At 57.7% G+C, this 15,014-nt stretch overlaps 3 protein-coding genes across 3 annotated transcripts; all 3 read right to left on the reverse strand.

The window, feature by feature from the left end:
* Positions 1–278: 278 nt before the first annotated feature.
* On the reverse strand, positions 279–2,421 carry MKK02DRAFT_41220 (major facilitator superfamily transporter; the record flags this gene model as incomplete). Its single annotated transcript, XM_053091483.1, has 13 exons — positions 279–492; positions 564–632; positions 679–964; positions 1,009–1,073; positions 1,117–1,350; positions 1,450–1,525; positions 1,572–1,662; positions 1,708–1,793; positions 1,856–1,909; positions 1,960–2,000; positions 2,046–2,174; positions 2,222–2,231; positions 2,277–2,421. 13 exons carry the CDS (start codon positions 2,419–2,421, stop codon positions 279–281), a joined length of 1,500 nt encoding a protein of 499 aa, XP_052942683.1.
* A 1,324-nt stretch (positions 2,422–3,745) lies between these two features.
* Positions 3,746–7,073, reverse strand: MKK02DRAFT_30628 (fungal-specific transcription factor domain-containing protein; the record flags this gene model as incomplete). The annotated part of the gene is made up of 16 exons (XM_053088095.1): positions 3,746–4,009; positions 4,060–4,206; positions 4,239–4,312; positions 4,345–4,673; positions 4,707–4,842; positions 4,887–5,050; positions 5,085–5,385; positions 5,432–5,466; positions 5,500–5,742; positions 5,776–5,814; positions 5,861–6,340; positions 6,391–6,478; positions 6,523–6,546; positions 6,637–6,865; positions 6,922–6,967; positions 7,012–7,073. 16 exons carry the CDS (start codon positions 7,071–7,073, stop codon positions 3,746–3,748), a joined length of 2,661 nt encoding a protein of 886 aa, XP_052942684.1.
* Positions 7,074–11,439: 4,366 nt separating this feature from the next.
* Positions 11,440–12,509, reverse strand: MKK02DRAFT_30629 (uncharacterized protein; the record flags this gene model as incomplete). The annotated part of the gene is made up of 3 exons (XM_053088096.1): positions 11,440–11,474; positions 11,578–12,414; positions 12,458–12,509. The coding sequence occupies 3 exons, from the start codon at positions 12,507–12,509 to the stop codon at positions 11,440–11,442; spliced, it is 924 nt and encodes a 307-aa protein (XP_052942685.1).
* Positions 12,510–15,014: the final 2,505 nt, after the last annotated feature.

Raw genomic sequence — 15,014 nt, forward strand, 5'->3', positions numbered from 1 at the left:
TCTGCTTCTTGCCAGCATGAGCATGTGCAAGGAGTCTGGGCGGAGCGCTATCGAGAAGCGACCTGACCGAAGCATACGTGCATAGAGGAATACCTGATGAGGGTCATCTCAGACAAGTTCGGCGGAAAAAGCGCAAAACGAGCCAAACTTGGGGCGAGATGATGTCGCAATCGCTTGTAGCGCTTGACAAGCCTGAATGCATCGAAGAAAATCCCTTGACTACTACTTCCTCGAGCTCGCCCACCTACAGAATTACCCTCAATTCCGATAAGCGCATCTCAAGCGCGCGCTTTGACGTCATCTTCCAACACAGCGGTCTCGCGAGGCACCGGCCTGGACTGCTCATCGAGCGGATCGATTGTCTCGCTCTCGATCGCCTGATCCGGCTCTGCCTCGCGATATTCGGCGCTGCTACCAAGGCGGTACCACAGGATGCCAACCAGAATGGCGGAGGTGCCGAGCATGGCAAAGAGGGTCCACAGACCTGGGTAGCTGATCAAGTCAGCGATGTTGACGAAGACAAGGGGTCGTGTAACAGCATGATAGCGGGTCTCGCGACTTACTACCGGGGCGCGTTTGCGGCGGGAAAGACAAAGGGAGTGACTATGCCGGAGAGATTGGCGATAGCCACCCTGCTTGTCAGCCACGAAACTACCTTCATCACATGTATGGACTCACACGCCACCCATGGCAATCCCGGTTGAGGTCGATCCCTTGAAGGACGATGACAGGTAGCCGACGAAGGGAATGATGGCCGCGTTGGTACAAGCGACCATGTGAACACCGACGTAACGACCGCCGACACCGTCGACTGAGGCAAGCAAGATCCAGCCGGTCATGACGAATGCGAGCGCGCCGAGGACATGGGTGGGACGTTCTTTGCGGTAGTCGGACCACATCGAGTTGCCGATGATGGCGAAGAAGCCAAGTACGTTAGGCGGTACTGTCATGAGCTGGCCGAGGTCTGCGTTGTCAGCTAATAGTTGAGACAGAAGAAAGGGGACTCACAGCCAGTATAGCCAAGGGTGGCGACGATGGTGGGGGTAAAGTAGCCGAATGCGTTTCCGGAATTGCTGATTGGTCAGCTAGCTAACGACTCGGGTGACTATGACTTACGCCATGAGGAAGTAGGCCACAGAGAATAGCACAAAGTTCCAGCTCATGACGGTCGAGACAAACTCCTTCTTGTCAAAGTGCTTGTCGGTTCCCTTGGGTGCGTACGGCCCCATGCGCTCCATCGCGTGGGCCCGCTCCTCCTCGGTGAGCCAAGAGGCGGTCTCGGGGTAGTCGGGGAGGCAGAACCAGATGGCGACGCCGATGATGATAGTGGGCATGCCTTCGAGGAGGAATCTGAGTAGTCAGCGGATGCCCAAACATGTCGGTATGGGTACGGAGTGTAGGCGCAGTCGCAGATATGTGGAAGAGCGGTCGGGTAAAGCAGACACCCACAGCCACTGCCAGCCATACAAGCCTCCCTTGCCAGACATGAAAGAGACCCCAGTAGCGATGAGACCGCCGAAAGCGCCTGGGTTGTCAGTTTGATCTCCTCCCGAAAGAGACATGCAGCATACCGGCAATGGTGATCGAGGCAGAGAAGAAGGCCATACGAGTCGCGCGGATGGTAGGAGGGTACCAGAAGCAGAGGTAACAGAGGATACCAGGCTGCTCGTTAGCCCCGGTACATGGGAGCTGGGAACAAGAACCTACGAAGAATCCAGCTTCAGCGATACCGAGGAAGATACGACAGGCGATGAGCCCCTCATAGCTCTTGACGGCAGCGGTACAGCAGGTGACTGGGCGTCAGCGTCTGCCCAGACATTGAAAGCTTAGCAGGTGATAGCAGTAAGCGACTTACCGATTCCCCAAGAAACCATGATCCGGGATATCCATCGGGAGGGCGTGAAGTACTCTGCCAGTTCAGCTCCAGTCATCCTCAAGAGGACTGGAGCGAGGACTTACTCATCAAGAGGTTACTTGGGAACTCAAAGATCACATATGGTCTATGGATCAGTTCTTGATACTGGGTGAGAAAGACGAAGACTGACATGAAGAAGATAGCGACAATGAGCAGGTAGCGATCGCCTTGGAGGTCGAGCTGCTCGACCATGGAATGGCCGGGGATGTCATTGTTGAGAGTCCGCGCATTGCCGAGGTTGGTTCGGTCGAGATAATTTCTGGACACTATCAACTATGCGCTTTTTGAGGATAGAGGGAGACGCACAGAAGGTACGCTGTATGATCAGCTATCGTCCCGCAGAGCGTTCGGTCCCACTCACAAACGATGATCCAAGGCAGAATGTGTATATCAATCTTCCTCGTCACCCTCCTGTCGAGCTTGCGGTAGTCCTCGTCGCTGAGCACATCCTGCACAGTCTCCTCGTCAAGCGGATACTTGTCGTTCTCGAGGGGGATAGTGGCCATTGCGAACGAAAACGAGGTGGGGATGTGGGACTTCCGCCTTGCCTGACGGCTCGACTATATACCTTCCGAGTCCCATGACCTCCCCCACCCTCAGACAAGTGCTCGGCAGTAGCTGTGGGAGGGATCTCCGAAGGGTAGATAAGGCTGCGGATGTAGAGTCAAGAGTGGGGAAGAGGCTAGTCGTTCCGGCTCGTTCAGGCCGATAAGCGTAAAGTGGGGGGACGGTTCTTTTCCCCACCCTGCGGCTTACGCGCCGTGTATGGTAGATCTCTCCTCTTCTGATCATGCACAAGTAGCAGCAGCCAGGCATACTGGGGGCAGGATAGGTGCTAGGAATCATGAGCCTCGTACTGGTCGCAGCACTAATCTCCCAATATACCTTCACGCTGTATCTGACACGTTGAAGCATGTCGTACATCTGCTGGCAATCATTGCAGACATGCTGCAGTGCGGTGGACATATCCGGCCGCGTCTTGGAGGCTGTAGACAAGCGAGCTCAGTCACCGAGCACAGGCAGTCGAGAATCATTCTTCGCGGGCCGAGGAGGGTCACAGGCCGGCTCTGATAGCAGCACATGGCTTCGCACTGGTGGGAGTAGCGCAGAGGGCCCGTGAGCACCGCCCCTTCTGCTCGTCCGATCGCAAGTCGACGCATGTCCTGTTGGGGTGCAGTTGCGGTCTTATCGTGAGTGCTTGAGAGATTCTCAGATAGATCAGATCCTTTCCCATCATAGATGGAACGGGGCTCAGCGGCTGACAGGGCGTCTCTGGTCAATCGGCATATACGTTGTATCGCTGGACTCCAAGGGGCACTGCGTCATCAGGTCTGAAGATGGGCTTTGCGAGAACAAGCGGTCTCTCAAATACTCGTACCCAGATATCGCAAGCGGACATCATATCTCCCTTGCGCTCTGACAGCCTGAAGTCAGCAGGCCAGAGCAGCCTGCACTTGTCAGCCGTTGCACCGGCGAAGAAGGCCGCTTTAACATCGGGGCAGTATTGTGTCTTTTAGACGACAACTACCCTCACGCCCGCTTGCCTCAGTGGTTGGGGTTAGTGGCAGTGAGACACAGATAGGTCGAACCAGGCAGCATCAAGATGGATTGATGTATGAGCGAGGTCAATAATGAGTCCGGAAGATTCCGGTCAACCTGATGATGGTGACAGAATGACGGTACCGCCTCACTCACGTCGCTGCCTCACGCGGTCCAGAGCGACCTCCGCGCATGAGCACCAGCGCCTTTGAGAAGCTGCGCAGAGGGGAATCAATGGGTAAGTAACGTTGACGATGATCAGCGAGATGATCACAAACCCCAAAAGATACATCAAGTCGACGGCGGTACACCCCAGATGTCCGCCGAGTCCGAGAACGCCATCTCCAGCCAGTCCTCGAACGCGCCAGCCGAGAGCGGGAGATCTGCTGAGGGTAGGGAGGCGGATGATCGGCGAGGTAGCGACTGGAGCATGGGGACCTCGACAGGTGCGGCATCGCCGCTGTCCTCGATGGGCTCTGCGCCAGTGAAGATACCGAGACGACAGGCCCGGCAGAACTCGGCGAGTAGCTCGGCTGACCGCGATCCGGCAGCACGCTGCTTTGTCAGCGCATGTCCCACCATGATATAGCCTAGACACTACTCACTCTCTTGCCCAGCTGACGCAGAACCTGGATCACCGCAGGCAGTCCCTGCATCGCCAAATGCGAGACATCGTCACCTCCGCCAGGCTGAGTACGGAGATGGAGTATGACTCCGATGAGACCTACGCCCGCTTGAGATAGCTGAGCAATCTACAATCAGCTCGATCATCACAGGAACATACAGCATGAGCACCAAAGAAGCCTAGTCTGCCCCTCGTGTCAATAGCACAGTACGTCCCGATGATACCCAAAGCAGCTATCATCAGCTCTGCCTATCGCAGCACTCACACTGCGTGATCTGCGTCAAGATGGGCTGGATATCCGCCATCGATGCCGAGCCGTTCCGAGTCCGCTCCAGCATCTCGCTGAACCGATGGCGAGCGATAAGCAGGCGGATGAAGTTCTGCAGGGCAAAGACTCGGGTCTTTTGAAAGAAGCGGACGCTATCGGGATCGGCAACGGTTGCTGGAGTGTATACCCAGTCGCCTGGTACGCCGTCGGTGACATGGTCGAGAAGCGGTAGCTCATCTTGGGGAGGTTGAGAAATGGGAGGGCGGAGAAGGGAGATGAAGGGACGAGTTTCGCTCTGCTCGGTGGTGCTATTGATCCGAGATATGCTGATGATCAGCCCTGACCTGCACAAAACTCACGTCTTCTCCAGTATCATATGCAATCTGACCGCACAGACGAATCCCGCCATCACAGAGGGACGATCTGTAGGCTGTACGCCGATACCAGACTGAGCAGAGATGTACACGTCGTCGACGGCCGAGCACTCCTCCACATCTGTAGATTAGCTTGAGCCCAGACATTGGAGATCGACGGCTTACCAAGATCTGCCAGACGTAGTATAGGCGGTCGTCCAGAGGTACAGCTCGCCTTGATATCCTGCGCATAGATTGCCCAGATTGTACGCTTCCGAACCTCAACATCGATCGCTGAGAATGAGCTGTACTCGTCCGTCCGGCGGTGTAGTCCGAGCTCGATGGCACCGCTGGAGATCAGCTTGATCCTCGCCACGGACTTACGATACAGCTTGACTGAGATAGCTCCAAAGCAGCGCCGGCCGAGATGTGCCCTCTTGGACAACCGACATGTTGAAGAGCGCCTGTACGAGTTCAAGATCCATCCGCTCCGAGGCCAGAGTGGAAACGACCTGTTGGGCGAGGTCGAAGAGACCCGTACTGGCGCCCGGTAGGCGAGGATCTTGCGTGTAGCGGGAAGAGAGGCAGCAGATAGAGAGGACGAGAGCGACGAATGAGCGATTCTTGCGGGATGAAGGGGACGAGTACTGATCCATGAAGGCGGGTGCATGGAGGATGGGGTACACTGTAAGATCAGCGAAAGTCACTCCGAGGAGACAGAGTGGACTCACACAAGTGGCTAATGGTAAAGTACGCTCGGACAAGACTGATATCAGCTCAGCTAGCGGTGATCACTCACTGATCAACCAAGTCCTGCGGACACACGCTCAGAAGCCGCCTCCAGATCGCCTCTGCCTCGTCTTCCTCCTGCGATGGCACGTCGGATCGAGATGAGAAGGGCTGGCTCGGACCCGGAAGTTGCTGCGAGTCGACAGTCATACCGATAGCGGCGGATAGGGACATCCACTCCTCTGCGAGCGATAGACCGGACGGAGCGGGAGTGGGATGTACAGTCTTGAGGCGGTCGAGCAGAGGCATACCGCTGAGGTCAGCAATATCGCAAAAGCAGACTCACCTTGACGGGCCGAGCCATTTCGTCTGACCGCTCGAGTCACTGTCCTATCAGCTCTGCATGCAAGGGCAGCCAAGTCAGTACTCACCGATACAGCATATCTCGCCCGTAGCCTGATCCTGCCTTCCCGTATAGGTTCGAGCCTCCTCCCCCTCCTCCACTTCCAGATGATACACTCCCCATACCCTGACCACCTCGACTGGGCAGGAACATCCCGTCGCCGGCCCCTGCTAAGGCGCCAAGCAGGAGAGGTTCCCCCGCGAACCCGTCCAACTCCCCCATCCGCCCCGCCAACTCCCCAGACCCCTCCGTCAAGACCCCAGACGATCCAGTTCCATTCCCAAACGACAATCCCCCCATCCAGCTCATGTCTATCGAGGTTGGAGCCCCGAGTCCTGCAGCATCCGGAGTACTGGTGTCTGAGCTCGGGGAGAAGTGGGCGGCCGTCCGGACCTGGTTGAGCTCGTCGGTCGAGAGAGATAGAGAGCCTTGGACGCCGGCGTTTGGTATGGATGATATCAGATGTTCCAGATTGCGGAGACGCGAGTCGAGATCAGGTTGTGGTTGGCTGCAGACATCAGCCCTTGGTCATGAGGACCGGAAAAGTGGAGAACGTACCGAGGGCGTGGACCTCGCTTGAGTACAGGGGCATTGTGGGTACAGCTTACTCCGGCAGTGGAGCAGTTCTGACAGGGTACAGCCTCATCTACAGATCAGCGCCAGGCGCGAACGCCTTGTTCGTACACTCACCACAGCGTGCTTTCCGCTTCCTGCCTGAACAATCAGCTTGATCAAGTGGGTGGGCGGGGACCGTGGGCCAGACTTACACCTGTCACAAGCTCTCGGAACCCAGGACCTGCTTACGGGCGTCTCTGGCGGTCGTTGTACCGAGCTCTGCATATCGAGCAGGAATGAGTACGTGAGGGAAGTGTACGGTTGGATGAAAGGGCAGATGACGGAGCGAGCTGATCAAATATCGCCGGGTGGATCTATCTACTGATACTACTCTTTTCACTCTCTCTCTCAATGACGAAGGCCCAGCTTTAAGCCAACTAAATAGCTGATGAGAGAGGGTATGCACTCTCTGGGCACACTGGTTGGTAAGCACCATCTGCGATGCAGATCATCGATCATCTCGACCTTACTGACCGGTGGAGCAGCACCCAGGCCCAGGTCGTCAAGTAACCTTTCCGCGCTTGATCCATTCCTCTTGTTCACCTTGCCGGTCCACACTCTGACCTAGCCTCACAAGCCCTCCTATAGCGCCCTCTCAGGCCTGGTGTATCCTCCTTACTTGACATGCAGTTGGGCACTATTCGCGGATGACTCTACGCCCTGTCTCATCAGTCCGCCCGCGGTACATCGCAGATGTGAGTGGTTGGAGTGTTCTTGGGTTGCGTCTGTAACGGCTTGGGCTGCAGCTGACTTCTCAGTACCCGTCACTGAATCTTCAGTGCTCAGTTGTGAGGTCGACCAGCGGCCTCGACCACCCAGAACGACGTTACCGGTCGTATCAAGCTCGGCGGACGGAGAGCTCAATCCAGGCTCGAGGATATCTTTTTGAGCTATGTAAGTTGATTGTGCTACCCCTACTCTTCTCTCTCTCTTCTGCCCTCTCCATTCAGGTCGACGGAGACCTAGCTTACGACCGTATAGGACGTCTACACTCCGGCTGCGCGTCTCTGAGCGGATTGCGACCACGGACACGTCCTTGCGGCCCAAATCGTCGTCCCCGCTCGCTTGCCACCAACACGGGACTTCTATCTTCTACCGACCGATCCTCAACCTCCGTCCACGAGCGCTACACGGCATAGGACTACCTCCGCCACTCACAACGCCACCGCCGTCGTAATCGTACCACTACCCACGCGATCGCCGCACCCCTACGAGACGAGACTCAGCCGTCGGGCGTACAGGCAGTATGGTGTGGTCTGCAGGACTGGCGGTACTCAGGGCGCAGAAGAGACGGGAGAGCTGAGGCGTACGTGCTGTGGTGGGGCGCGAAGGCCGGCGTGGAATGGATCCCGAGGATGTCGGCCTGTATGTGAGCTTTGGCTGGGCAGTATTTGCGTTGGACATTGCGATGGTGTGGCTTTGCGGCTAGGCACGCGGGAAGGGGAGGGGCTACCAGGCAGTGGCGAGGAGGGCTGAGGCGTCTAAACGCATCGTAACTTAGGGGTGATTGAGCTGCATACTTATTGCTATGAGATACAAGTGTTTCTATCAAGTTAGCTACTCATCACTCCGTCTACCCTCCAACCTGCCACATCTTCGCCCTGCTCCTCAACAGCCCCAGCGCCATCCTCCGCAGCATGTACTCCCAAGCTCCGTCCGATACCGCCTCCTTCCATTCCATCATCCTTCCCATCGTCCCCTTCTCGACCAAACCGCCCGCCGAGAACACCAACGGTGAGAATCTCCCCATCCCTCCAAGGGTGATTGAGCTGCATACTTATTGCTATGAGATACAAGTGTTTCTATCAAGTTAGCTACTCATCACTCCGTCTACCCTCCAACCTGCCACATCTTCGCCCTGCTCCTCAACAGCCCCAGCGCCATCCTCCGCAGCATGTACTCCCAAGCTCCGTCCGATACCGCCTCCTTCCATTCCATCATCCTTCCCATCGTCCCCTTCTCGACCAAACCGCCCGCCGAGAACACCAACGGTGAGAATCTCCCCATCCCTCCAGCTGCCGCCTTCGCCGTCTCTGCGTCCACCGTGAATAGGTACCGCTGCATCTGCCACATGGTCTTGTCCCATGGATTGGCGTCTGCGGGCGGCGCCTCCGTCAACCTGCCCGCCCTCATCTGCCCGACCGACTTGTAGACCTTGTCGCCGAGGATAGAGTACACCTTGACGTCATGCTCCGTCGTGGCGTTCCCTAGCCCGTCCGATCCCCAAACGAGCAGGTCGTTGCGCCGCTGGGAACCGTGGTCGGTCGTGAGAGGCTCGAGCTGCACTCTGGTACCGCTGACCGACCGTAGAGCGTCGGCGATGGCGTTGACGATACCATTATGGCGAACGATGGTATATTGGAGACGGGTGGCGCCTCGGCAGACCTCGTCGTGTCCGAGCTCGATGGGAGAGGTGCAATGGCGGCAGGGAAGGAGGGGAGGGTGATTGAGCTGCATACTTATTGCTATGAGATACAAGTGTTTCTATCAAGTTAGCTACTCATCACTCCGTCTACCCTCCAACCTGCCACATCTTCGCCCTGCTCCTCAACAGCCCCAGCGCCATCCTCCGCAGCATGTACTCCCAAGCTCCGTCCGATACCGCCTCCTTCCATTCCATCATCCTTCCCATCGTCCCCTTCTCGACCAAACCGCCCGCCGAGAACACCAACGGTGAGAATCTCCCCATCCCTCCAGCTGCCGCCTTCGCCGTCTCTGCGTCCACCGTGAATAGGTACCGCTGCATCTGCCACATGGTCTTGTCCCATGGATTGGCGTCTGCGGGCGGCGCCTCCGTCAACCTGCCCGCCCTCATCTGCCCGACCGACTTGTAGACCTTGTCGCCGAGGATAGAGTACACCTTGACGTCATGCTCCGTCGTGGCGTTCCCTAGCCCGTCCGATCCCCAAACGAGCAGGTCGTTGCGCCGCTGGGAACCGTGGTCGGTCGTGAGAGGCTCGAGCTGCACTCTGGTACCGCTGACCGACCGTAGAGCGTCGGCGATGGCGTTGACGATACCATTATGGCGAACGATGGTATATTGGAGACGGGTGGCGCCTCGGCAGACCTCGTCGTGTCCGAGCTCGATGGGAGAGGTGCAATGGCGGCAGGGAAGGAGGGGAGGAAGGAGGGTGCGGTAATGGAGACCGCAGGAGAGTTCGAAGTTGGTGAGATGTCTTGTAGGGGGTGATTGATGTGCATACTTATTGCTATGAGATACAAGTGTTTCTATCAAGTTAGCTACTCATCACTCCGTCTACCCTCCAACCTCCCACATCTTCGCCCTGCTCCTCAACAGTCCCAGCGCCATCCTCCGCAGCATGTACTCCCACGCGCCATCCGATACCGCCTCCTTCCATTCCATCATCCTCCCTATCGTCCCCTTCTCGACTAAACCGCCCGCCGAGAACACCAACGGTGAGAATCTCCCCATCCCTCCAGCTGCCGCCTTCGCCGTCTCTGCGTCCACCGTGAACAGGTACCGCTGCATCTGCCACATGGTCTTGTCCCATGGATTAGCATCTGCAGGCGGCGCCTCCGTCAACCTGCCCGCCCTCATCTGCCCGACCGACTTGTAGACCTTGTCGCCGAGGATAGAGTACACCTTGACGTCATGCTCCGTCGTGGCGTTCCCTAGCCCGTCCGATCCCCAAACGAGCAGGTCGTTGCGCCGCTGGGACCCATGGTCGGTCGTGAGCGGCTCGAGCTGCACTCTGGTACCGCTGACCGACCGTAGAGCGTCTGCGATGGCGTTGACGATACCATTATGGCGAACGATGGTATATTGGGGACGGGTGGCGCCTCGGCAGACCTCGTCGTGTCCGAGCTCGATGGGAGAGGTGCAATGGCGGCAGGGAAGGAGGGGAGGAAGGAGGGTGCGGTAATGGAGACCGCAGGAGAGTTCGAAGTTGGTGAGATGTCCTGTAGAATTGTATGGAATTGCGGACATCCACTTTCTTGCCAACGGAGAACCGTTCTCAACCATCGACTTCCTCTCCTTATCCTCCAACCTCTCCAGCAGCGCGTCCCTTCTGATCTCAAACGCCTCCTGACACCTCTCACCCTGTCCCTTGACCTCATCGTCCAATCCATCCTCTCTACCCTCGCCCAAGATCGGGGCCAAGATAGCATCCGCACTCTCCTCCGCCGCTGCTCGAGCATGAACAGAACACTCACGATGAGAGAGTATTCCCATCCCTCCCATTTTGGCTGGCAGAGAGATGAGCTCGGCGTCGGCTGGACCCGAGCCAGTAGACGACCGCATGTCGGTTATGATGGAAGTGTATGCGGAGTCGAGCCGGTCCCAAATGTCCCCGAGGTCGGAGGTGTCCAGAGATCTTTGGAGATGACGCAGATCTTGCTGGAAGCAGGTTCGGAAGATGAGGAAGGAGGATTGGGATTTGTCGAGGCGGGATAGGTGTTGGAGCTTGGCAATCTGCGCATCAACCTTCTTGGTAAGGAAGACTCGCCTGGCGCTCTCTGGTCCGACCATCGTCCCCAGTATCTCCATCCCATTCTCCCTGATATCCTCCATCCCCAGCGTCTTGCACTTGCTCAAATTGAGCTGCAGGCTTGACTCTGGTCGAGAGAAGAACTCGCTGATGCGATCCAGCGGGTCCGAGAACCGAGAGAGGATGTAGGTGTCGTCGAGGTACGCGACGATGATAAAGTCATCGCCGAGGTGGGCTTGGAGGGCCTCGAGGATGGGGCGATAGGCGACGGAGAAGAGGAAGGGACCGAATGGATCGCCTTGGCGGACGCCTTCGGACGAGTAGAGGAGGAAGGGGGCGCCGGGGACGATGAGGGGGGTTCGGTCGTTGTAGGCCCACTTGGCGCACCGATAGAGGCCGGGTGCGTGTTTGCGGAGACCGTCGACGATCATCTTGCGATGAAGGGTGTTGAAGGCATTCTTGAAATCAAGACTGGTAACGTACCGGTACTCGACCCCAAGCTCTCCCTTGACCGCCCGATCAATCAACCTGACGACCGGCTCTACGCCTCCCTTGGTGTTGACGCCGAACTGCGTCCTCGCCATCATCTCTCTCTTCACCATCTTCCTCACTATCGCCTTGAGCGCCAGGCGATAGATCAACTCTCCCACCGCAATCGGCCTAATCCCTCCTGCTACACCCATCTCCTCCTTCTTGAGCAGCGGAGTGATCCGGCTCGTACAGAGCATCTGGACGCCGGGTGCGTATCCGCCGACGATAGAGGTGGTGAGGGAGTGGAGGAAGGTGAGGACGATGGGGTCTTGGGCGACGATTTGGAGGAGGGGGACGGTCCAGCCGCTGGCACCGGGGGAGGTTTCTTTGTTGAAGGCGCGAAGGCATGAGGAGATTAGATCTTTCTCTGGTGGCGTACCCGTACTCGGGCCAGTCGTAGAGCCAAAGGGATGAAGCTCACCAACTGGGTGTAGGCTCTTTAAGGAACTGCCCACACCCTCCGAGTACAGGGCCACCTTGCCCTGCGCAACCAGCGCCCTCCCCGCTTGGCCAAGTTTCCCCCTCTTGATCAGCTTTTCTGCCCTTTTGACTGGGTCCACCCCGCCTCCTCCACCTGCCGCATCTGGTGGCTTCGGCCAAGAGACCATGGGGTAGTTCTCGAGCCGCTTGACAGGCTTGTCCGCTTTGCCAAGGTTCTTTGGCGGAAGTCCGACTTTGACGAGGGCGAGGAAGGAGAGGAGTGTCTCGGTTGACGGCGACTCCAAGTAGCGCTGGGCGCATCTCCTTGCGGCTTGAGTGAAGGGCGCATGGAGGTGAGAGGGAAGTAGTGTTTGAATGTGAGGGAGGTGTTGGAGGGAGAGGTATTTGGCGATCGGGTCGTCGTATTCCATGGCTTGGGCGACCGGTACAGGCTCCCTGTCCCCTTGGTAGAACATCCCGTCTCTCACTTCCTCGATCTCCTCTTCCACTTCGTCATCTTCATCCAGCGCGTCCTCCACAGTAGGCGCCGGTATAGGAGTACTCACTACCACCTTCTCCCTCCCCTTTCCTTTCTCCTTGGTCTTAACGCCGACTGGTGCCGCTCGCACGACACCCGCTACCGCCCGTCCAGGTGAGCATGGTATCACCGCGGGCGCTCGCTTGGGGTCGGGCCGTATCCGTGGAGGCGGCGCGAGACGGCGAGGAGGATGGGCGGGAGGGTTGAAGATGGGATGGATAGGCTTGGGCGCTTTTCCGGTGTTTTTCGGTGGGGAGAGTAGATTGGTCGATATGGGTCGCTCGGTAGCGACAATGACGTCGGCGAGCTCGTCATCGTCGTCCGAGTCGACGACAGTGTGTATGATAGGAGGAGGAGGGGGGAAAAGGCGGATGGATGGACAAGGGTGATTGACAAGGGTTAGGGGGCTTAGGGGTGATTGATGTGCATACTTATTGCTATGAGATACAAGTGTTTCTATCAAGTTAGCTACTCATCACTCCGTCTACCCTCCAACCTCCCACATCTTCGCCCTGCTCCTCAACAGTCCCAGCGCCATCCTCCGCAGCATGTACTCCCACGCGCCATCCGATACCGCCTCCTTCCATTCCATCATCCTCCCTATCGTCCCCTTCTCGACTAAACCGCCCGCCGAGAACACCAACGGTGAGAATCTCCCCATCCCTCCAGCTGCCGCCTTCGCCGTCTCTGCGTCCACCGTGAACAGGTACCGCTGCATCTGCCACATGGTCTTGTCCCATGGATTGGCGTCTGCAGGCGGCGCCTCCGTCAACCTGCCCGCCCTCATCTGCCCGACCGACTTGTAGACCTTGTCGCCGAGGATAGAGTACACCTTGACGTCATGCTCCGTCGTGGCGTTCCCTAGCCCGTCCGATCCCCAAACGAGCAGGTCGTTGCGCCGCTGGGACCCATGGTCGGTCGTGAGCGGCTCGAGCTGCACTCTGGTACCGCTGACCGACCGTAGAGCGTCTGCGATGGCGTTGACGATACCATTATGGCGAACGATGGTATATTGGGGACGGGTGGCGCCTCGGCAGACCTCGTCGTGTCCGAGCTCGATGGGAGAGGTGCAATGGCGGCAGGGAAGGAGGGGAGGAAGGAGGGTGCGGTAATGGAGACCGCAGGAGAGTTCGAAGTTGGTGAGATGTCCTGTAGAATTGTATGGAATTGCGGACATCCACTTTCTTGCCAACGGAGAACCGTTCTCAACCATCGACTTCCTCTCCTTATCCTCCAACCTCTCCAGCAGCGCGTCCCTTCTGATCTCAAACGCCTCCTGACACCTCTCACCCTGTCCCTTGACCTCATCGTCCAATCCATCCTCTCTACCCTCGCCCAAGATCGGGGCCAAGATAGCATCCGCACTCTCCTCCGCCGCTGCTCGAGCATGAACAGAACACTCACGATGAGAGAGTATTCCCATCCCTCCCATTTTGGCTGGCAGAGAGATGAGCTCGGCGTCGGCTGGACCCGAGCCAGTAGACGACCGCATGTCGGTTATGATGGAAGTGTATGCGGAGTCGAGCCGGTCCCAAATGTCCCCGAGGTCGGAGGTGTCCAGAGATCTTTGGAGATGACGCAGATCTTGCTGGAAGCAGGTTCGGAAGATGAGGAAGGAGGATTGGGATTTGTCGAGGCGGGATAGGTGTTGGAGCTTGGCAATCTGCGCATCAACCTTCTTGGTAAGGAAGACTCGCCTGGCGCTCTCTGGTCCGACCATCGTCCCCAGTATCTCCATCCCATTCTCCCTGATATCCTCCATCCCCAGCGTCTTGCACTTGCTCAAATTGAGCTGCAGGCTTGACTCTGGTCGAGAGAAGAACTCGCTGATGCGATCCAGCGGGTCCGAGAACCGAGAGAGGATGTAGGTGTCGTCGAGGTACGCGACGATGATAAAGTCATCGCCGAGGTGGGCTTGGAGGGCCTCGAGGATGGGGCGATAGGCGACGGAGAAGAGGAAGGGACCGAATGGATCGCCTTGGCGGACGCCTTCGGACGAGTAGAGGAGGAAGGGGGCGCCGGGGACGATGAGGGGGGTTCGGTCGTTGTAGGCCCACTTGGCGCACCGATAGAGGCCGGGTGCGTGTTTGCGGAGACCGTCGACGATCATCTTGCGATGAAGGGTGTTGAAGGCATTCTTGAAATCAAGACTGGTAACGTACCGGTACTCGACCCCAAGCTCTCCCTTGACCGCCCGATCAATCAACCTGACGACCGGCTCTACGCCTCCCTTGGTGTTGACGCCGAACTGCGTCCTCGCCATCATCTCTCTCTTCACCATCTTCCTCACTATCGCCTTGAGCGCCAGGCGATAGATCAACTCTCCCACCGCAATCGGCCTAATCCCTCCTGCTACACCCATCTCCTCCTTCTTGAGCAGCGGAGTGATCCGGCTCGTACAGAGCATCTGGACGCCGGGTGCGTATCCGCCGACGATAGAGGTGGTGAGGGAGTGGAGGAAGGTGAGGACGATGGGGTCTTGGGCGACGATTTGGAGGAGGGGGACGGTCCAGCCGCTGGCACCGGGGGAGGTTTCTTTGTTGAAGGCGCGAAGGCATGAGGAGATTAGATCTTTCTCTGGTGGCGTACCCGTACTCGGGCCAGTCGTAGAGCCAAAGGGATGAAGC

This window comes from Dioszegia hungarica (assembly GCF_025882075.1).
Source record: "Dioszegia hungarica strain PDD-24b-2 chromosome Unknown MKK02contig_25, whole genome shotgun sequence".
Taxonomy (NCBI): Eukaryota; Fungi; Basidiomycota; class Tremellomycetes; order Tremellales; family Bulleribasidiaceae; genus Dioszegia; species Dioszegia hungarica.